This window comes from Hemitrygon akajei, chromosome 1, assembly GCF_048418815.1.
Source record: "Hemitrygon akajei chromosome 1, sHemAka1.3, whole genome shotgun sequence".
NCBI lineage: Eukaryota > Metazoa > Chordata > Chondrichthyes > Myliobatiformes > Dasyatidae > Hemitrygon > Hemitrygon akajei.
The window spans coordinates 69,169,482-69,193,961 of NC_133124.1; the positions used below are offsets into that span (position 1 = coordinate 69,169,482).

General features: G+C 43.1%; 1 protein-coding gene across 2 annotated transcripts in view; it reads right to left on the reverse strand.

Annotated features, from left to right (window-relative positions):
* The window catches only part of agap3 (ArfGAP with GTPase domain, ankyrin repeat and PH domain 3), a 514,810-nt gene that overhangs the window by 169,990 nt on the left and 320,340 nt on the right, over positions 1-24,480 (reverse strand). For both annotated transcript variants that reach the window (XM_073044964.1, XM_073044954.1), the window contains exons 6-9: positions 22,018-22,152; positions 21,267-21,394; positions 19,660-19,812; positions 15,587-15,679 (exon numbers count right to left, since the gene is read on the reverse strand). In XM_073044964.1, coding sequence (XP_072901065.1) covers positions 15,587-15,679; positions 19,660-19,812; positions 21,267-21,394; positions 22,018-22,152 — 509 coding nt within the window. The remainder of the gene's footprint in view (positions 1-15,586; positions 15,680-19,659; positions 19,813-21,266; positions 21,395-22,017; positions 22,153-24,480) is intronic.

Sequence of the window (24,480 nt, forward strand, 5' to 3'; positions counted from 1 at the left end):
CCTACAGGAAAATAATGGGAAAGAAAAAAGCATGATAAATTTCATGGGGGTGGGGGACAGACGGCAAGGTATGATCGAAGAGCATTCATGGTTAAATGGCCTAGTGCGTTACATCAGACAATGGAGGGTGGTGAATGACTGCAGAAATTGGCCTGAAGGTCTCAAGCTTCAAGCTTCAGTCTCCTGGCACAGAACAGCCAGTCCCCAGTGTTGGCCCGAAATAGGTGAGGTACAGGAATTCATCCTCAGGCCTTGAAATACTTACAACCGAGGTTCAGCAATGGAACCAAATGATCAAATGGATTGATCAGAATTCAATGCTTTCATGCTCCATGGAGCAAGTGTTATCAACCTCAAGGAACCAAATCTATTCACAATAATCTGCTTCTAATTCTCTAGTTTATTCATCTGTGGTCTTTATTGTGAGCTGCTACATTACCTCACTGATTCAACTCCCTGTTGTCTACCTACAATTCTTTGAACTCTGCCAGGTTCCCCACTGGCCTGTCTAATTCATCTCTAGTTTGCACTCTAATCTCAATCAGCCTCAACTCTGCTGCCCAGCAGACAGTTCCAACACATAGTCAAAGTCCAATTATAAGTCCAGAACATTGCTTTCAAAGTGACAAATCCACCCTTTTCTGTTTTCTCTTTCTCCATTTTGAGTTTTAGATAACAAAATAGCAACAGAAAAAGGCCATTCGACCTCTTGTGTCAGCCCCACCATTCAATATGGCCATGCCCGATCGCCGCTGCCTCATCTCCTCTCTGTGATATTTCTTCGTACCTTTCTGTTCCTCATCTATCAAATCTTTATCCACCGCCACTTTAAATACTTCTAATGATTCAGCTTCCACTACCCACTGGGCAGAGAATTGCAGAGATCCATCACCCTTTGTGGAGGTTTCTACACACCTTAGTTTTAAATGACCAACCCCTTACCTTGCAGTTATGTCCCCTAGATTGTAACTCCCTCACTGGTGAAAATATCCCAACATCACTTATCAGGTCCCCTGAGGATCTTATGTGTTTGAATATGACTACCCCTCATTCATCTAACCTCCAAAGAATATACACCCAACTATTTAGCCTCTCCTGGCAAGACAAACCATGTGAATCTCCTTTGCATCTACCTCTGATGTTGTTCTGTCCATTTTTAGGTAAGGTGAACAAAACTGTGCACAGTACTCCAGGTGTGGCCTCACCAACACCATGTAATTGCAACAAAACCTCCCTAATTTTAAACTCTAATTCCTTTGCAATAAAGGTCAAAATGCCAATTGCCTTCTAAGGTACTTGTTAGACCTGGCAGTTCGCATTTCATGTTCATGCACTAAAATACCTTGATGCCTCTGAACTTCATTCACTTATGATCTCTCCCTACTTAGCCAATAATCTGCCAGCTGGAGCGACTGAGTTATGAAGAAAGATTGAATAGGTTAGGACTTTATTCCCTATAATGTATGAGAATAAGAGGGAGATTGTATAGAGTTACACAAAATTATGAGGGGCATGGATAGAGGAAATACATGCAGGCTTTTCCCCCTGAGGATGGGTTGGAATAGAACTATAGGATTAGGGTGAAAGGTGAAATATTTAAGGGGAACCTGAGAAGGAACGTCTTCACTCAGAGGTTGGTGCGATTGTGCAATGAGCTGGCAGTAAAAATGGTAGATGCGGGTTCAGTTGCAACATTTAAGATGTTTGAATAGGTACATGGATGAGAGGGGTGTAGAGGGCTATGGTCTGGGTACAGGTAGATGGGACTAGGCAGAAAAACAAGTCGGCACAGACTAAATGTGCCAAAGGGCCTGGTTCCATGCTGCAGTATTCTATGACTCTTATTTTCATTTTTCTTTCTTAAGGGCATGAGTTCACACTTCCCCACATTACACTCCAGTTCCATGCCTTTTATCTACGTCTTCACTCTATCCACATCCCACTGCAAAGTCAGATTACCCTTATCACAAAATGCCCTTCCACATCACAGTTGATATTGATAGTTATTTGCCTTCTGTCTTTTCCCTTTTTTGAACAAGTCAAATCAGCTGCTTTTAACCAATGAATCCACTGTCTCTGCAGCCATTTCCTTTAAAACCCTAGTGTGCAGTCCTTCAGTCTTGGTGACTTGTCTGCCTTTTGCCCCCGAGTTTCTCCATACTTTATCTCTTGTAATTCGGATTTTTATAAATTCCGCTATGTTATTTCATATAATAACTTAAGTATAATAACAATGTCTTCCACAGTGAAGACTGATGCAAATGAATTAATCAACATATCTGCCTCTTTGTTACTAATTCACCAACTTTATATTCTGGAGGCCCCACATTTAACTTAACCACCCTCTTCTTATCCATTAATCCACAGAAACTTTTACAGTTTGATTTTATTCAGCATGTAAAGTTTCTCTCAAAATTCTACCTTATTATGAGCTTTGTAGTCTTCTGCTGCTGAATCCTAAAGGTTTCTCAGTCCTCTGGTCCATCACCAACCATGCCATCTTGTACGCTCCATTTTCAATTTAATTGATTTTATTTTATTTATACTTTAACATCTTGGTTTATTTTAGATTATGCTTCTCTCTCATGGAATCCCATTTCTAATATTCCTAATTACTCCACTGATAACCAGCTTTGCTCTCTGCTTAATTTAGAACTGAATATACTCCTTAAAACACAAATGTTGTCTACAGTGCTGACCTCATAGATTCAGGAAGGTGTGGTAACACTGGAAAGTAGATATGAAAGGGTTAAAGTTATGAGGATAGACCAAGCTGAATGAGTTAGTTTTCTTTGTAACTAAAAAGAGTTAGGGGAGATTTAACATGTAAAAGTTATAAATGGGTAAGAAAGCCTGAATTAAGAGGATTTATTTTACTTAACAGGTAGATCAAAGATTTAGAGGGAACCAAGGAAAATTTAAATTCACCTAATGAGCAGCGGGATTCTGGAACTCATTCCCTGGAAGGTGGTGGAGGCAGAAAGTCTTATCACAACTAAATGCAAGTGGGAAGTATGTGTACACTAAATGGACTCTTTTTGCTAACAAAGAAATATTGAGCTGAATGGCCTCATTCTGTGCTGAATATCTATATGATTCTACAAGCTCTTTCTTTTTTATCCATTTCTAAATCTGTTTCCTTTTCCAAATCAATTGGTCAACTTTGGCTCCCATTTCCTTCTCCGTCCACTTTTGCAACTCCCATCCTGATGATTTTAACTTTTGCTATGTGGCATTCCTAGCACCTCAACCAATTTATTTATAAATCTTGACAGCAAAAGCCACTGAAAGATTGATCACAATTAAGCTTAGGAACTAACCAGCTTGTAACAGAAGTGCGTATGCTCTGGTACCCACAGCACTGTCTTTGCAACTCTCTTAGCCCTGGGCTCTGAATATTTACAGGTACATAGCCCTCCTAGTTTAAAACTTGCATCTACTCAGCCCAACATTGCTATATTATGAACCTAGTTTTCCTGCACTACGACTAGTTCATAATCATCACTACATTCAGCTGCAGACTAAAGCACTGGGGGAGACCCATCAGGAGCATGGAGAGCAGACAAAGTCCTTACAAAAGAAACCAAGGGAGCAAAGACAGAGGGCCAAATACCAATGGTAGGCAGGATGAAGGAAAATCCAAAAACTTTTCAACTGTTTACTAAGGGCATGAAGGTAACCAAGGAAAGACTAGGTAATGTTAGAGAGCAAAGGGGCAACTTGTGTGTGAAACCAGAGAATATAGGTGAAAGCTGCTCATCTGTATTTGCTAAGTAAAAAGGCATTGTGGCTGTAAAATTCAGGAAAGGGGCAGTGAAATTCTATAATGTGTCACCATTAAACAGAAGCAGGTATTAGGTGTGTTAACAGACTTAAAGATAGATAATTCCCCAGGACCCAGTGAGATGTTCCCCAGGATGCTATGGGCAGCAAGGGAGGAGATTACTGGAGTTTTCAGTTTAAACCTTTGCTGACCTTTATTTGATACCTTTATTCAAGAAGGACAGCAGAGACAACTTAGGTAATTATGAACCAGTGAGTCTTACATCAGCAGTAGGAAATTAAATGAAAAGATAATTAATCCTGGAGGGCCAGGATTAACCAACACTTGGAAAGGCAGGGTTAAACTGAAGATAATATGGCTTTGTTAGTGGCAGGCCTTGTCTAACATATTTGATAGAATTTTTTGAAGGGGTGATAAAACATGTTGATCAGGACAGTGAAAATGGTGTGGTCTACACATTCTTTAATGAAGCCTTTGACAGGATCCCGGGCGGGAGATAGGTCCTAAGGGTTAGAGTAATGGGATCTAACTAAACAAGTGGACAAATTGGATCCAAAATTAGCTTTGTGAAAAAAGGTAGAGGGAATGGTGGAAAGGTATTTTTATGAATAGAAGCCTGTGACCAGTGGTCAATGCTGGAACTATTAAAGTAGTCATATACATTAACCATTTGAACATGAATCTAGAAGATAGGATTAGTAGGTTTGCGGGCAACATGAAAATTGGTGTTGTTGATAAGGATTGTCTGAAGTTACAGGAAGACACTGACAATACTAGCAGTGATATAATTGTTATAAGTGATACCGATTTGAAGGAATTAAAAGAGTGTGACTTACGCAATAAATAGTAGGGCCCTAGGGAGTGGTGAGGATCAGAGGGACATCTGAGAGCAAGTCCAAAAGTCCCTGAAGTCAGTAGCACTAGTAGAGAGGGACTTGTAGACAGTAGTGAAGAAGGCATATGAATACTGGTCTTTATTAGCCAGTGCATTGAATGTACAAGCAGGTACAATTTTACAAAACATTCATGAGTACTGTGTGAGTTCTGATCAGTTTACTCCAGGAATTGCACTGGAGAGAGTGCAGAAAGATTTGCCAGGATATTGCCTGGGATGCAGTCTTTTAGTTACAAGGAGAAACTGGATGGGCTGGGTTTGTTTTCATTGGAGCTGAGGGGAATCTCACAGTAATGTACAAAGTTATGAGGGGCAATAATAGGATGGGCAATGGGAAAGTTAGCCCCAGAACAAAGGCACTGATGACTAGAGGACAATAGTTTAGGGCAGGGAGAGATGATGTTGAGAAGGGATCTGAGGAAGGGTAAATAGAATGTGAATGGAGGTGGAAGCAAATGATCTCACAACATACAAACAATACCTAAACAGCAATTGAATTGCCAAAGCACAAGAAGCTACAAGCATGAGCTGGTAAATGGGTTCAGCATTGATGGGTAGGTGATGGATGGCGTGGACATATTGGAGTAAAGGAGTTGTTTCCGTGCTGCAAGTGAAGGCTGGTGTTAGGATGATCAGGCAAGCAGTGTGACCAAGATGTGGGCTGTTCCAAGGCTGTCACGGTGAATATGGGTCTGCAGGAGACTGGAAGTAGCTGTGCCAGCTGTTGACAGATGGCCCAGATCCAACTCATTGGTGTTGGATAAGATAGAAGCAGGTGTCTCTCCTGACGAACCTTCCTACCTGTACAATCCCTGTCTAACAAAAAGCATAGAACATTACAGCACTGTATGGGCCATTTGGCCCACATTGTCATGTAAATTTAACCTGCTCCATAATCAATCTATCCTTTCCCTCTTGCATATCCCATAACCTTCCATTCTTTTTTCATCAATGTGCCTATCTAAAAGTCTCTTCAATGTTTCTCAACCTGGCTCCTTCCCTTCTAAGCATCTACCTCTGACTGAGAATATCATCTCTGACCCCATTCACATTTCCCTCTGCAGTGAGTTAACTCTCCCCCCAACCCCACCACCCCCACAAAGCTAGACTCTGGACTTCACAATCTGCATTGTTATGACCTTGTACCTTATTGTCTGTTTGCACTGCATTTCCTCTGAAGCTATTACATTTTATTCTGCATTCTTTTATTGTTTTGCCTTATACTACCTCAGTGCACTGTCTACTGTATGAATAGTATGCAAGACAATTTTTTCACTGTTTCTCGGTACATGAGAATAATTAACCAATTCCAACCATCTCTGAATCTTTTTACACTGCTACTTTGAATTCTTTGACATTAAATCTATTGCCTTTTCTACATTAGCTCTCCTGGAACTGGGTGATCAACTGTACTGTACCATTCCTGCTTGCACTGTACCTTTCACACACAAGTATCTTCCATTCCTCCGTACTTAATACTAGTCAGAAACCATTCCTTTCTTTGGCTATACAAGTACTAAACTATTGAAATGAATTTGTCTTGAGGACTTTAAAAACCTGGATGAGTGATCTCCAAAAGAATCAGCTAACAGTGACTGTCTGCAATGATTTCCACCTGTTGGATTGACTCAATCTGATGTTAGCTTCTAACAGGGAACCAAAACCAAATGGTACAGGTTATGGAAGCTGAGCATTAACCACTCTGCCTGGCTATTCAAGTACTTGGACCTCCAGCTTCCAGTGGCATGATCCATTTTCAACAGAAAACATTCAGACGCACTGAGAATGGTGCAATAATACAACAGAAACAAGATGAATGAAGAGAAGCAAGCCACAGCCATTGAAGCCAGATGTTGTCCAAACTATCTGATCATCTCCTAGCAGAAGGATTCTCTTGTTGAAAATTCACTGCCATTGCAAGATTATTTAGTGTGAAGCTTGTGGAGTGGTGGTGAATGTGCACCTTTCCTGAGGAGTGGAGGATACTGCAGCTCAGAACCTCTCTCCCCAAGACCAGTTAGCATGGCCAACATTCTCCAACAGCTCCCTACAGGCTGACCTTTGAAGGCTGTAATTTTACTGCTGAAAAGTTGTATCATCTCTAATGTCAAGCAAATGGAGGCCGGCAATTGGCTGATAAATTCTCAAGCAGTCATTGTATTTGTAAAGCAACAAGCCTTGACTTTTTGTTGGCATGCTGTTACACATACAAGCTGTCAATAAGACAGGGGAATTTGCAGTCCAGGTAAATGTTGGAATATGGAGTGTGGTTATTAGGGGCTGGGAGAGGAGTAGAAAAGGGAAGAAGCAGAAAAAAAACAGAAAAGCTGCTCCATGCTGTTTAAGGCATCCCAACCTTCATACCAAACCTATTTAACCAGTTCACTTTTAGACATTCCACCACCCCAGTGAACTCCCAATTGCAACAATTATTAAAAGGAAATCTCTTCTAGACCTTGAATAGAACTGAAGTTTCTCACATTGAACTATACTCTTGTTTAAAGGGCTTGGGCAAAAATGTAGGTGGCCTGATTTGTAAGTCTGCAGATGTCACAAATTTGGTGGAGTTGAGGAGAGGTAACACTTGTAGGCTGCTCCCAGCACATCCTTCGGTGTTGTTGGTTGTTTATGCAAATAACATATTTCACTGTGTGTTTCTATGTATTCGTGGCAAATAAACCTGAACCTGATCTGAATCTGAGGAAGGTTGTCAAAATACTCAGCGGGATATAGATCTATTTGAAATGTGGGCAGATGAAGTTTAGTCTGTACTTGTTTGAGGTGATATACTTCAGAAGATTAAATGTAAGGGATAATAAACAGTAAATGACAAAATCCTTAGCAGCATTGAGGAATCGTGTATACAAGTCCATAGCTCCCTGAAAGTGCCAACATAAATAGATGGTGTAGTGAATAAGACATATGGTGATGAGTATAAAAGTCCAGATGTCATGTTGCAAATGTATAAAACATTGGTAAGGCCACATTTGGAGCACTGTGTGCAGCTTTAGAGAGGGTTTGGGAGAAATTTATCAGGATATTATCTAGATTAGTGAATATTAGTTTAAAGAAGGGATTTGACAAACTGACTGAAGCATCAGAGGCTGAAGAATGACCTGAGAGCAATTTATAAAATCAGGAGAAGAACAGGCAGGGTACATGGGCAATGTCTTTTTTCCCCGGTGGGAATGTCAAATACTAGAGAGCATAGGTTTAAGGTGAGAGGAGGACAAGTTTAAAGGAATTGTGCAAGGCAGGTTTTATTTTAGAGAGTATTGGGTGCCGAATGTACTGCCCGGATGTTGGTGGAAACAGATTCAACAGCAAAGTTTAAGAGGCATTCAGACAGACATATGAACAGGCAGGGAATGGAGGGATATAGACCATATACAGACAGATGAGCAATTTAAGTTGGCATCATGATTGCCACAGACATAGTGGGCTGAAGGGCCCAAACCTGTGCTGTACTGTTCTGTGTTCAAAGGTAAATTTCCTCCATATTTTCCTTGATAGACCCCAGACCAGGATGCTATAATCCATCTTGGGTCCAATAGACCATTTAGAGAAGAAGTGGAACATCAGTGGGAAAGGAGAATCCATTTCACCCTTTGAACCTGTATGGCCTGATCTTTAGCTTCAGCTGCAATTTGCTGCCTGACCTTTTTAAACTCTATCTTAATCTTCAAATCTAAATGATTGAATCTCCATAGATCTCTGGAGTGGGAATTGCCAAAGATTCACAACCTTCTGGGAGATTAATGTAGGATCAGTGTGAATGAGTGTGAGACAATCAGTGTGGACACAGTGGTTTGAGGGACCTGTTCCCATGCTGTATTTCCCTGTGACTCCATTTTCACCTCTCAGGTCTCTAAACTTCAAGGCTCATTCTAATGTGTCAGAGAAAACAACACAAGCTTGTCCAATTTTTCTTTGAATCTAATAAATTCCAATCCAGGCAACATCCTGAAGTTTTTCTGCACCCTCTTCAAAGCTACCATATCCTTTCTATATTGTGATGACCAGAATTACACACAGTGCTCCAGCTAAGGCCTAACTGAAGTCTTCTGGAATTGTAACCAATTCTCTTACCAACTTTTTTACTCAATGTCCCAACTGATTGAGGCAAGTATGCCATACATCTTCTTTACCACCCTATCTACTTGTATTGCCACTTTCAGGGAACAATGGACTTGTACCCAAGATCATCCTGGAGATCAGTGCTTCTAATGATTCTGCTTTTTACTATATACTGCCATTTCCAATAATTTGCCAAACTTTAATAGAAGTTGATGCCCAATTACTCTCCAAGTTGCGTCTAACTTTTCTTCAATTCTCAACTTCAGATTTCAATCTCACATCTTCTACTTTCATAGCTTTTAGCTCATCTAAATCTGCAGCCTCTTCTTTAACTTGCTCCTGCACTTTAACTCAATCACTACACCCACTCACCTAAAGGGAAATCTTTCTATGGTAAAGGCATTCTTTAAAAACTATCAGTCATACTCATAAGTCTGCTAAAAAAAAATCAAAATGACACAGTAAGATCCTCTTAACCTGAATAAACCACCTCAGTGCAGTTATAGCGAAAGGCCCTCACCAAATATAAACAGGGCATTTCAACAATTATACCAAATAATTGTTACTATTGGTAAACAAGAACTTCTTACAGTTGACCTAAAAACAACCAGCCCTTCAACATGGACAATTGCTCAACTGTATCATTCAATGAACTACAGCAGAATTATCTTCATCCTTTCTATTTTTCTGAGCACATTAGGAATCCGAGAATTTAAACTAACTTCCTCCCAGTCAAATCAATTCCACATCTTATTCCACAAATCCATAAACAGCAGAATTAGGCCATTTGGATCAATCATATCTGCTTCACCATTCAATCATAGCAAATTTTTTCATCCCCTTTCTTCCACTTACTCCTTGTAACTCTTAAACCTCATCAATAAAGCAGTCAATTTCTGTCTTAAATACAGTACACCCATTGATCTGGCCTCCACAGCTCTCTTGGGCAATCAGTTCTGTACATTTACTGCCCTTTGGTTGAAGAAATTCCTCATCTCAGTCTTACAGGGATGTCCCTTTATTGTGCCCTCAGACCCTAGACTCTCCATTTCCACACTATGCAGTAACCGATGAATTTCAATGAGATCCACCCCACCTCCCCATCCTTCTGAACTTTAGCGAGTACAGACCCAGAGATACCAAATATTCCTCATGTGTTAAGCCTTGCTTTTCTGGAATCATTCACGTAAACCTCCTGGTCTTTCTCCAATGCCCAGCACATCATTCCTTAGATATGGGGCCCCAAACTGCTCACAATATGGTCTGACCAATGCCATATAAAGCCTCAGCATGACATCCTTGCTTTTATATTCTAGTCCTCTCGAAATGAATATTAACATTGCATTTGCCTTCCTCCCTACAGACTCAATCTGCAAGTTAACCTTTAAGGGAGTCCTGAATTAGAACTCCCAAGTTTCTTTGCAGCTCAAATTTCTGACTTCTGTACCGAGTTATAAAATAGCCAACACCTTTATTCTTCCTCTGCATGCTTGCTTTCCTCCACTGACCTACACTTGCCTATTCTGTATCCTATCTTAAATCAGCTGTAGGAGCAACTTTTCTTCTGGATGTCACCATATGACACATGTTGGGGAGGGGGTGAGTCACCCCAAAAGCAGGGTAATTTGGACACGATTTACAGAGGGGAAAAGAGAGAGACTAGTATATGAGGGATATGTTCAGGAGGTAGCCTCGACTTGAAACGCCTGCTTGCAATTCGAAGCTCAGCATTCCACACAGCGTGTGTGGCACTCAGAGGTAGCTCTGTTCCGGATGGCAGGGTCAAACAGTTCTACTGTATGGACTGAGCTCTTCAGAGCTAAATTAAAGCTCCCTGCTTTTTTTCCTGGGGATAGGAGCTGAAACAGGAGCAATTAATTAAATTGTTCCAATCCAAGACCTCAGGGAGAAGCTGCAGAAAGAACACTCGCATGAGATGCCAGAGGACAAATGAGTTGAAGAGTTGATTGGTGGGACCCAGTGAAGTAATCCAATCTCTCCTGTGTGCTGTGCCTGCACTGGGAGCTCTGGCCTCTACTTAGGGCCTCCTGTTGTATTGAGTCAGCACACGGGCTCATTTCTCTGTACGGCTTCGATGGCAATGGCGGTGATGGTGAAGGCAATGATGGCGATGGTGTTGTCCACGTTCAACCTCGACACGATGTGTAGGTGCTATAGAACAGCGGCTTGCATGGGCGATCAGCTCGCACTCTCTCGCTCTGCCACCAACACAATGGGACACTGCTTCCAGCAGACATCTCCAACCGCGAACAAAAGGACACAAACACATTGCAAAGCATTGAGTGCAGGCTGAGATATCAGAATATGCAGGGACTCTATCCCACCACAGCTGGGTGAGATATGAGTGCTTGGTTCTCTCTGAGTTCAGAAACATTTACAAATGTGAAGAGATACACAGACAGACAAGATTTCAAGCTTTCACTTCTCTTCCTGCACAGCGAGAGAAATGCTGAAAATCAGTTGCCAAATGGTCACTCAGAAATACAAACAGGTCAGCGATGGAACAGCTGCAACAAGCTGGCAAATTCAACACACTCTCACATGAATAAAAATCAAAAATCAAAACTTGCATTCTCCACAAATTAAATCAGAATACAAATAAATCAAACAGAAAGGAGATGGGGAGGACAGTCTGAGGCAGGAGAACAACTCCTGGTCATTTAATCCACTGTTGCCTGTAGGTAGTTCCCTTAACTAGTTTAATACCACAGGGTGCAGGTCCAAGAACTGGAAAGGTTTAACAGCTAATGCAGCCCTCAAGTTCCATTTGCAGTACAACATCCATTAGAGCAGCATATAACACACCTACTCTACCAATACACCCAGCGCATTTTGCCACCAAAATACCTATAAAACGCACACTACCAACACATTCATTAAACACATGTACTACATACGAGACATTCACTACAGAAATGCCAATCAGACATGCTATCAACATAAACATGCATACATTTTGTAAACATCCAATAAAAACACATATTTGCAACATTTACACGACTACACATGCTATCAGCATGCTCTCTTTATTTCACACACACACAAATTATAAACATAAAAGACAACAAAGACTGAATAGCACACATTGAAGGGGGAGAAGGACAGAGGGTCATGGGATATCAGGGTAAGCCTTTGCAAGTTTCAGGGCTTGTTGAGAGATGGTTGGTAAAGTGGGGGGGGGGTGGATACTGAGATTCATAAATAAAGACAAAGAGTAAAAGGCAGAAAGCAGAAACTGCTGGTTAATACACAGTTGGGGAATTGTGTCCGATTCTGGTGAGTACAATGTAGGAAGGGTCCAGAAGTTTGAGAGGAAACTTTACTGTAATGGATCAAGGCTAAAAGATTTCAGCTCCATGATTAGAGTGGAAAAGCAGGGCTACTCTATCTGAAATAAATGAGCTTGAGCAGAGTTTTAAAAAGATGCATGCAAGATTAGAGTGGGCTTAGGCTGGGGAAACTGAGGAAAACTGTTAGGATGCAGTAGCATAATGGCCAAGTTAGAGCAAGAGACCAGAGGCACAAGACCAAACCTCAATACCAATTTAAGTTACTTAAATTTGAGCTATGATATAAAACTGGAACTAAAAATAACTTCAGTAATAGTACCCATGACACTGACCTATTTTTACAATTAAATAGCACATCCGGCTTTGTAATGTCTGCTGTCCTGACCCATTATGGGCCGTGTAAATTCCACTCATCAATATGCTTGACTTATCTGCCTCCACAGTTTAGAAATAATTGGGGAAGAGAAATAGATGTCAACATTGCCGGTTATGTCCGTACCTCACAAAAATAAAATAATTAATAAATATTAGACAAGATGGCAAAGAAGGCCTATGGCAAGCTTGCCTTCATAGGTGAAGGCATAGAATATAAGTTGGGATCTTACATTGCAGCTTGACAAAATTCTAGTTAGGCTACACTCGAAGTACAGTGTACAGTTCTGGTTGAAGTACTACATAGGAATGATACGATTAAGCTAGAAGGGTGCTGAAAAGTTTCACAGACTGTTGCCAGGACTGGAGGGCTTGAGTTATGAGGAGAGACTGGACAGGCTGGGACTGTTTACCCTGAAGCGAAGGAGGCTGAGGAGTGACAGTATAGAGGTTCATAAAATGATGAGGGGCATAGATAACATAGATAGACTTCGTCCCAGGATACAGGAGTCTAAATTAGAGAGAGATTTAAAGTGAGAGGGGAAAGATTAAAAGCAGACCTAAGAGGCCAGTTTTTCCACACACTGTGTGGTGGGTATATTGAAAAAGCTATCAGAGGAAGTGTCGGAGGTGGATAGAATTCAAGACTTCAAGATTGTTCAGTGTCAAAATAATTGTTACTCTGGATCCACAGCACAAAAATAACAAAAAAAAAGTACACAATTAAAAATACAATAAACATATAAGACAGCTTATATACATCGATTGCTGATTACGTCCGTAAAGTGATGCTAGACTGTACATAACGTGACTAACAGGAAATAATAAAATAGTGGTGGAGTTAGTGGGTGGAGGTGCCTTACTGCTTGAGGAGAGTAACTGTTTCTGAGTTTGGTGGTCCTAGTGAGAATGCTACACAGCCTTCTCCCTGAGGTGAGTGGGACAGACAATCCATGAACAGGGTGTGTGGGATTCTTCATGATGTTACTGGCCCTTTTCCAGCACCTTTCTATATATATTTCCTTGATGGCATGGAGGCTGGTGCCAGCGATGCCTCGGGCAGTTTTGATTACCCTTCCTGTCCGCCACAGTGCAGTTCCCATACCAAGCAGTGATACAACTTGTTTACGTGCTCTCTGCTGAGCATCTGTAGAATGACATGAGTATGGATGTTCAAAGCCCAGCTCCCTTGAGCTTCCTCAGAAAGTTGAGCTTTCCTGACTGTGTAGGATATGTTCTGGTACCATGAAAAGACAGATGTGATGTGCAGTCCTGGGAATTTGAAACTGCTTGCAGTTTCCACTGCTGTGCAGCCAATGTAAAGGGGTTGTGAATGGTGAGAGTTCTCCTGAAATCAATAACCACCTCCTTTGTCTTGTTGACATTAAGGAAGAGATTATTTACCTGGCACCAGGCCTTGTGCTCTTCCACCTCCTCTGTGTCGGCCGTCTCAACTTTGTTGGTGATGAGCCCCACCACTGTCGTATCATTGGCAAACTTGATGATATGATTACTCAGGTGTTTGGCCGTGCAGGCATGTGTGAGCAGAGTGTTCGGCAATGGGCTCAGCACACAGCCCCGGGGGGCAGCCGTGTTCAGAATGATGGGGAGAGAAGAGCAGTTGTGCATCCTGACTATCTGAGGTCTGTTCGTTAGGACGTCCAACATCCAGTCACTCAGTGGTGACTAAGGAGGAGGAGTTTATTACCAAAATCCATGGGACAACAGTGCCAAATGCCAAAGTGAAATCCAGAAACTGCATTCTGACAGAAGTGTTCGTGTTTTCTAGGCTAGTCAAGGCCAGGTGCATGACAACTGCTATGGCGTCTGTCATAGGATACTGTTAAGTGTCCAACGTGGCAGGAATGGAATTTTTGATATGTGCCATTACTAGCTGTTCAAAGCACTTCATGTTGATTAGTGACAGTGTCACTAGGCTGCAGTTATTTAGTTCTGAAGGTATAGAGTTCTTTGGTACAGGGATTTGGTGGCTGATCAGAAATGTGGGCACAGCAGCCTGGATGAGTGAAGGGCTGCAATGCTAAAAATGTTAAAAAGACATTTTGGCAATTACATGGATAGGAACAGCTTACAGGGATGTGGGACAAACGAAGGCAAAACGTACAGTCTCAGAGAGACACCTTCATTGGCGTGGACCAGTTAGGCTCGTTACTCTGCAGTAATCTCTGTGTCTCTAAGAATTGGTGGATGTTTCAATGACCAGAGACCCAGACTCATAGTGATGGGCAAAGTGCATAGGGGAACTGAGGAACCAGCTATTTTACACAGAGAGTAATACAGGCATTCCTGTGTTACAGGGTGTGGGGGGCATTCTCAGTTAATCAACCCTTTGTTCATTTACTTTGTTTTACAAACATGTTTAAGTATACCTCTTATACACGGCACTCTGTACAACACAGCCTCAAGAGAAATAACAATGACATACACCATATACACTCATTAGTATTAGACACCACACAATATAAATCACTTTCTAACAAACAGATCTGTAATACACAATTCACAGAGGCATGCAACACTCAGTTTTCATGCTACATCCAAGCAGGGAACAGCACAAGGCACAATATTAAGGGATCTGTAGCTCAATAGCACTTGTAGGATTGATAGACAGACATTGAGGTAGAGCAGGAGAAGCCATTGAGAGAACAGCTCCTGTTACTGAGATGGCAATGGTACAGGTAGTCATTATTCTTCCCATCTTCTGCATGTTGAATACAATATACCCAAAGGTCTCCACAAACCACACACCTGCACCTTGTGGTACAAACAGCCTACACCTGATAACCATAATGAACTCCCTGAAACCCTCAAATCACAGTCAGACTCAATATCAAGCACCAAGCTTCTATCAGCCACATGGAGAGCATCTGAAATCTCTGTAAATGTGGCAGTGATATATGATGGGGCACTGGTGCAGGCACCACCAGATTCATGCTTCAACATGTGGCCTCTGCAGCCTCCACTATCTTCCTGAAACCCAGCTGCCTTTCTATAGAACGTGCGGGGACAGTTCTGCTCCTGACACCAGAATGGACTTAGCTGACCCCTGCCTTCAGGATGAGGAATGTTTAGAGCGATGAGGAAAAAGCCCAAAGAAGCAAACCAAGCGGCAGATAGGCTCCTTACCTGTTTGATGGGGATTGCTCGTCCACTTCCGATATTGTCTGTTTTACCATCGAGGCTCTTCTTGTCCTTGTCTGTGTCAGTGCCTTTGCGAGACTGAAGTGAACAGAGAACGCAAATAAATTCCATGCTGAATGGCAGGCGCATGGCTACACAGAAACTGCAGGGCAGGAGTCCCCTTTCCAACAACAGCCAGAAGAACTCACCATACCAGCAGCACACTCCAACTCCCCAAAGCCATCCCAGGAATTTCATACTCTCAATCCTCTACAAGCAACTGATCCATGGTCACCACATCTTCCCCCATTCCCAATCCAAATTTGATTCCATCCTTCAGTGTGATGCTTCGTCAGAGCCCCACTGACCAGGACACAGTCACGTTTGGTGATGACATTTGAGAGGTTCAACTGATGGCAGTGGGATTGCACCAGGCAGAATGATGAGCCTAGAAATTCATCCTCATACCGAGAGAATCACGCCATGGCAGGGGCAGTACTGTGGGAGAACTACAGGTGGAACGGGCAGTACTGAGGGTGGACCACACTGTGGGAGGGGCGGTACGGGGGGAGGATCACAGCATTGGAAGGGCAGTACTGAGGCATGTCACACTGCAGGAAAGGCGGTTCTAAGTGAAGGGCCGGCACTGAGAGAGTGTTACACTGTGAGAGCAGTGGTACCAATCCCTGTACATTGGGGTGGAAGGTGTTGCATAGGGCAGTACCATGCAGCAGATTAAGCTGGTGCACTGACACTCCGTGCACCTATCCATTCTGTGGCTGAGATGAAACAGTGCAGCATGTTTATATGGAGTGTGAGGGCCTGCAGCCCCTGTTCAGGTATCTGAAGGGGCTGCTGCTCAGGGTTTGGTTGCACTTCAGTCCTGCACTCCTGACAGGGGGTGGCCGGGGGTCACTTGGAAGATCTACTTGTGGGCTTGCTCCTGGGCCTGGCCAAGATGGCCATTTACAGGTCCAGGCGGCATGTAGCTGAGGGCTTTGTCCCAGCAGACTGCCTGTCCCTCTTTCAAGGTTATGTTCATGTCCGGTTGACCTTGGAAAAGGAGCAGATGGTCACTGTGGGTAAAGTGACAGATTTCTGGGAATAATGCACCCCCTCCCCCAGGGAATTGAGTGTTTTATAGACAGTAGTAATCATATTGTAATTTTGAAATTATTGACAGTCTTGTAATTCCCTGATGTTTGTATTTTGCATATTTTATGTGCGAATAAACTTTTGTAAAACTAAAAGAAGGAGTTGTATTGAGGGAGAGTCACACTGTGGGAGGGACAGTACTGGGGAGATGTCACACTGTGGGGGAGGGCTGCACTATGGAAGGGGCAGCACTGAGGGAGTTTCACACGTGGGAGGGGGCAGGTGAATTGTCTGCCAACCAGACTCCCCTTGGCGGTCTGTTATCATCTGGCAGCCGAGGAAGTCCCCAGTGGAAGTCTCTTTATGCAGGGGTCCTTCCCCTGTACATTGGGGACCTGGAGTGGAAGATGTTGCATCAGGCAGTCCCCGGACAACAGATTCCTGAGCAGGTTCACTGACACCCTGTCCAGCTGTCCATTCTGTGGGCGAGAGGAGTCAATGTACACGGAATGTGAGAGGTTGCAGCCGCTCTTTGAGTTTCTCAGGGTGCAACTGCTGAAGTTCTGGCTGCACTTTAGTTCCACGCTCCTCATATACAGGCTCCCAGTTCGGAAGGGGGCGGGGTGTGAGGAGGATCTGCTGGTGGGCTTGATCATGGGACAAAAATACAACTGCAGATGCTGTGGATCAAAGAATACGTACACGACGCTGGAAGAACTCAGCAGGTCAGGCAGCATCCGTGAGAAAAGAGTAGCCAATGTTTCGGGCCGAGACTCTTCATCAGGAATGGGGGGGAGGAGAGGGCCGAAGCCCAGTAATAGAGATAGGGGAGGGGGTAGGGCTAGAGCCGCCAGGTGGAGAACCAATCAGAGGAAGGATAAAGGGGGGAGGGGATAAGCATGAAAGAACTGTAGAGGTAAAGGAGCAGAAAGCTGAAAGGGGAGAGAGGCAGAAAGGGATGGCCATTCACAGGTCCAGGTGGCGGAAAGTGGAGGGCGCTGCTTGGGCCAACTGCCTGCCCCTTTTCCAAGGATATTTCCATGCCCGGCTGTCCTTGGAGAGGGAGCACGCAGTCATGGCTGGCACACTGGGGACTTCCATGAGTGGTCATTCCCCATGGTATTGACTGTTTTATAGATGGTAGTAACCCTACTTTAATTAGAGCATACCTCCAGTCTTGTAAATATTGATTGTCTGTACTTTTGTGTGTATGTGTTGTAAATAAACTTTTATAGTTTTGTGAGAAAAAAGAGGGTGGCAGTTGAAGGAGGGTCTCACTGTAGGCGGGTGTTAATGAGGAAGGGTCACACTGTGGGAAGGCAGTCCTGAGGAGGGCATACAATGGGGATGGTACAGAGGGGGTATCATACTTTGGGAGGGACAGTACTGAGAAAGGGTCACACTGAGGTAGGCAGTACTGAGGGAGTTTCATTCTGCGGAAGGGTTACACTGCGGGAGGGGTAGCACTGAGGGAGGATTCCATTGTGGGAGGGGCAGGATTTCCGTTGCCTCTCCTGAGAACTCCTACAGTGGCCTGGTGTAATTTCCATCAATTGAGCAACTTAAGACATGAGGGGCTTTCTGAAATGTCACCTTGCCTTGTTGTGTTTGAGAGTATGAGGGGCTGGCACCTCTCTCAGTTTTACAGACTAGCATTCCTTCTTGAATCAACACTAGGCAAATATAGTAACTGCCTATTCACCTTTGCTGCTTGTTGGATATTGGTAAGGGCAAAATGGGGCCTGAAATGCTCAATGCTCAGAGGAAGCAGTGGTCCATTTATGAAATTCTGGTTGTTATCTTTGTGGTAAATCAGTTAAGTACCATCTAAATGGGGTGAAAGAGGTAAACACTGGTGCTCAACGATCTCCATTTTCTAAACCAGAAACAGAACAACAATATCCAAGTCATTAGAATGGCAAATAAAGGGTCATTAATCTGAAATATGAGGTGCGTTTCCCTCTCTCTTTTTCCCTCCCTCCCTCTGTCCACAGATGCTGTCTATCCTGCCGTACACCCTGAACAATTTCATTTTGAGGGAAGGGATCAATCTGCTCCCTGATGTGAGGAAAGATACCTCTGCCTCAGGGCTACAACAGAAATGGTTCATGGAGCTAATTACCGGGCTGGAGATGATTTTATGAGGAAGCATACAGCTGTCTGCAACTGTACTCTCTGGGCAATGGGAGACCATCTCATTTAAACTTTTAAGGGGTTTGAAAAGATGATTGCTGCCAAAGTGTTTCCTGCCTTACAGGTACAAACAATAATCTGGCCCTCGGCCCTCTGGTAGTGCCAAGCTTGCCAGTCTTTTGGATCGATGGATGTGACTCCAACTCCTGGTGACTTTAAATGAAGTGTGAGAAATGAGGCCCCTGTGAGCTAAAAGGGAGTGGGAAACAAAATCCAGTGAGGAATATACCAGCTATTGGAGATTTACTGTATCTCAAACCAGGATCACTGTCCTTGGATAAATAAACACTCAGTGAAGTTTGGAGAGAGAAGAAATGGCTCGAGTCATTGGAATTTTACCACTCCGCATGGCTGTGGAGACAAATTCACTGGAGACACTTTGAGAAGACTGATATATCTTTGAATGATCAGGGAAGTGGGGGCAACACACACCAAATACCAGAGGAACTCACCAATTCAGACAGTATTTATGGAGGGGCAAACACATCAATGTGTTGGGAACTGTGAGAATTGAAGGCGAATGGGGCCTGAGGAAGATCAGCCATTATCAAGCAGTACACAGGAGTAAACCTGAGGGGCCTGGCAACTAATTCCTGCTCCAATGTGTTCTAAATGATGAGTTCTCCACGTATTTGAGAGCAGCATAAGTAGACATTGGACCCAGCAGGATATAAAGAATTATAAAGATCAGCCCCAATTTAATTCAATATCCTGACAGGTGGTATGGCCAGCTCCAGCTCCTGATTCCTCTTTGCTTAACAAACCCATGCAATCATTGGCCTCGTACTTACTGTAAATATGTTTGAGCGACGTTTGGACTGCTTGCGGATGGGGGTGGGAGTACTGGAGGCGGCGATTGGCTCAATTCGCAGTTCCTTCTGGCTCATACTTGGCGTGGATGGGACTGATGAGGAGTAATCACTGAAGACTCCTCCATTAGCAGCCTGTGGGCATCACATCAGATTTAAAAACCCACCATCAAATCACATCACCAGACTAACGAGCTGCTCCATATTCAGCATCTTACGTGACCGCACCTTTAACACATTGACTATAAACTTCCCCCAGTTCCTGGGTCTGTGGATGCTACTTTAGAAATGCACATTGTTCTGATGTTTTAAGGATGTGATGGGGTAAGGAGGAGTTTTATCAGGACATTGCCTGGGATGGAATGCTTTAGTTCTGAGGAGAGACTGGAGAAAGTGAGCTTGTTCTCCTTGCAGAGGAGGAACCTAACAGGGATTTACAGAATCATGAGAGATGAGGGAAATAATAAGAAACTTTACCTCACATCCAAGCACCTAAGGCCAGAGGACATCGGTTTAAGAACAGGAGCAAAAGGTTTAGAGGGAATGTGAGGAAGATATTTTCAACCCAGAGGGATGCTGGAATCGGGAACTCACTGCCTGAGGGGGTGGTAGAAACAGAAACTCTCACAGCACTTCAAAAGCATTTGGGTGAACATCTGAATCACCCAAGTAGAGAAAGCCTTTAATCAAGCACAGGTAAATGGGATTAGTGCAGATGGGTAACTGATGGTTTGCATAGACATGTGGGCCAAAGAATCTGTTTCTATACGGTATAACGCTGCAATAAGTGACCTCACTGAAAGGTTCAATGTTCTCTCAAGAGTTTGGTGGGGTTGAGGCTGAGACAATGCTTCCCCTGACTGGTGTCTAGAACCAGTGAGCACAGACAAAAAGCAAGGGGTCATCCATTCAGGACAGAGAGGAGAAATTCCTTCACTCAGAGGATGGTAACTCTCTGGAATTCTTTGCACTGGAAGGAAGAGAGGTTTGATCACTGGGCATATCCAAGGAATCAAAAGACATGGAAACATCATATGCCGAAATCTAGGACAGTCTACTGGAGGATCTTAGCAGTCAAGCAGCAACTGTGATCGGGAAGGAATTGTGTCCTGATGCAGGGTTTTAACCTGAAACGTCAACAGTTCACTTTTTCCCGCAGATACCACTGAGTTCCTCCAGTAGACTGTTGATCAAAAGATATGGTGTTGGTGAAGGAAAAGATGCCAAGGTAAAATATTAGCCATTACTTTGTCGAATGGCAAGCAGGTACAAGGAATCCAAAGGCCAACTTTTATAACCTCTGTGTTTTTACCCTCTACTGTCAGTGAGAGTTCAAGCAGCCTCACCATTCATCCTATAACCATGTCCTTTGTTCAATATTCTACCACTAACAGATATATTGTGATGTCTCCCTGTCAACCCCTGAACAACCTTGTGTGTTTCAGTAGGATTCCACCTCCCCCCTTCTAAACTCCAAAGATTACAATTCTACTTTCTTTAGTTGCCAGTTCAATGTTGAATACTGCAGCTGACACACACTAAAAGTGTGGCCCCAATGACAGTCCCATTGATAGAAAGTGATGGCTCACCTGGTTGATGTGCACAGACGGGATAGAGGCATTGGGAACAGAGGAATGACTGGGGGAGTTTGGCAGTGACTTGCAAGGTCCGATCGATAACTGCTGCTTCTTCCGTAATGCTACAATCTTCTGCGCCACTAAACAAGAGAACAGCAGACACAGCTAGGAATGTTGACAAATCTGATCATTTATCTGCGTGGATCTTGTACAAAGGGTCAGCTCTTCCACTCCCACAAGATACTGCTCTGTTCACGAGTTTCGAATAACCGCTGATCCAAAAATCTCTCTAGTCATATCCATTAAACTGCAGAGTGCTCAGTTAAAATTTCCCTCTACAATTAAAGATTTGATACTACTTGTAGCCCGACTTCCCAGAAGAGTGGAGTAGGGAATCGCTAGAAAGTTGAGCATATACAATGACTGGAACTGGCCTGATATTCCTACTACCCACCACCTGATAGTCTGAAGTTTCTGGGCACAGCAGCAATTCCTCAGTGCACCACCGCAGGGCACCAGTGAGGCCTGTCCCAGGGACTGGATCACACCACCATCTGCTGGAGAACTGCAATACTGCAGCCAGTCTCCCCACCTAGGATACAACTTTACAGCAACACAAACTAACGTACAAAAACAGAGCAAGCAGCACACTACCATTATAAAATAAAAGATAAGAAAAGACAAATGAAAATTGTATTTCCTGCCAGAAACTACAGCAACAAAGTTAAAGTTTGGCTGTAGAATGTCAAGAAGGTGATATTACCATCCTGGAAAACCCGTTCCACATTCAGTCCATAGGTAGCACATGTCTCGTAGTATGTGCACCGCTTCAAGTCATTGGATAGCTTTCGTGCACGGGCATCATCAATGACCCGAGGGTTTGTGGCACTGATTGCATCTGATAAATAGATACAGGCAGTTAATAAATGTTCACCAATCAAACGCAGGAAGTTAACGCCAGCGTCAATATAACTACAGCTGGTGAACTAACAGTCACAGAACAACTACACCAGGATAATAAGCAATCAGTTTAACTGCAGACAGTGAACTACAAACAGTGAGCACAGTCACAGATCAAGTACAGATGGTAATAAGCATCTGTAGGTAATAAATTAACTACAGGTGATTAGTAACAACTATATCTAGTTCTGTTGGGTACAGTCAATGAGAGAATTACACCTTTATTTCTCAGGGGTTAAACAATGATAGGTCACACACATATCCGTACCTGTACAACTTTTAGGTGACAGACACTCACTATATGCTTGGAGCAGCACACGAGTCCAGCACACCTTGTGGCACAGATTTAGACACACCTACCATCAGACTGAGAATCTCAGTGTCAGTGTCGCAGGACACACAGCTGTCAGACCGTGTCCGAAGACACTGGACCCACCCCTGGCTGTCAGACTGGGTCACCCTGGACACCCAACGTTGATGCTGACCAAGCCAGGGATGAAGATGAACAGACAGGCCCAGAAATAGGAAGGTGTTCGGGGAGATCAATTACAGCAGGTCAGTTAAATGTCTCATTCTATCTCAATGCACTTGTGTATTGACTTGATCTGTATAAACACAATCTTTTCACTGAATCTTAGTACATGTGACAATAATAAATCAATAACCAATACCACACGTGAATGCTGTGGGATATTTGTTGTAAATAAGGAACTAGGAACAGGTATAGGCCTCGTACTCTCAGTTGCTTCACGCCATGGAAACCGGTATAAGCACCAGCCTGATAAGCCTATAAGGCTTGGAATATACTTTAACTTTTTGCTTGTTTTTAGCATCCCCTCCCTGGGAAAAGACTATGTGCTTTCACCCTGTCTATACCCATCATGACCTTACACACCTCTATCAGACCACTCCTCAATATCCTATATTCTAGTCTACACAACTTCTTGCAACTCAGGCCCCCACAAGTCCAGGCAACATCCTGGTAAATCTTTATTGCACTCTTTCTAGCTCATTAACATCTTTCCAAAAATGACCAAAACTGTACACAATATTCCAAATGCAGCCTCACCAACATCTTATACATAACTGGGACCTAACTTCCCAACTCCTATATTCAATGCCTGGCTGATGAAGGCCAGCATGTCAAAAGCCTTTTTCACTATGTACTTTTAACTCTGTTGTATTACATTCTCCAGGTCCGGAATAATGATTGTATTTTCAACCCTAGTCTGATCTCCCAAAACTCAGTACAGTCGGCCCTCCTTATCCGCAAGGGATTGGTCCCTTATTCAACCTGTCTCAGTGCAGTGGACATTAGGACCCAGCAGTAGAGATCTGAATCCGCAGTGTTTCTGTTCATGAAAATAATCACGATCGCGATTGGAAATAAAGTAGAAATAATAAAGCAATCGGAAAGAGGTGAAATGCCATCGGTCATTGGAAAAGCGTTAGGCTACAGTCGGTCAACGATCAGAACAATTTTAATGGATAAAGTGATAAAGTGCCCCGATGAAAGCTACAATTATTACTAAGCAACGCAGTGGTTTAATTATTGGGTTTTGGGGGTTTGGATTTTTGATCCTCACATCAACCCAGAACGATGGAGAGCGCACTCGATAGTGGTCTATGACTGGATCAAACTCGGGAAGAAGTTCCCGAGCCCAGCGCTGAAACATATGTTCTTAATATTTTTATGCATAGAAAGGTAAAATATATACTATATACTAAGACAAATGTTTGACTAACTGACGCTAAATAATACCGGATGTACCTGTTCCGACTTACTGAGTAAGACAACTTCTGAGTTTTTTTGATTCTGATCCACGATAACCCACGCAATCCTCCCGTGTACATTAAATCATCTCTAGATTACTTATAATGCCTAATACAATGTAAATGCTATGTAAAATAGTTGTTATACTGCATTGTTTAGGGAATAATGACAAGAAAAAAAGTCTGTACATGCCCGAACAACAAGTGCTGGAAGAGCACTTCCAGGTTTTCGCGATTTGCGGTTGGTTGAATTTGCGCATGTGGAATTCACGGATAAGGAGGGCCGACTGTATCTCACATATACCTGGACTGAAATCTGTTTGTCAATCCTCAGTCCATGCACTTAGAGCTGCCTGGCCAATCAATGGCTTAGATCTCCTGTAATTATCCTTCTTCAACACCCACTATTTTATCATCTGCAAACTTGTATATTCATATTCAAATTGTTGAAGAAATTGTTTGGGTGCTGTACAGTACACTAATAATGTCTTTT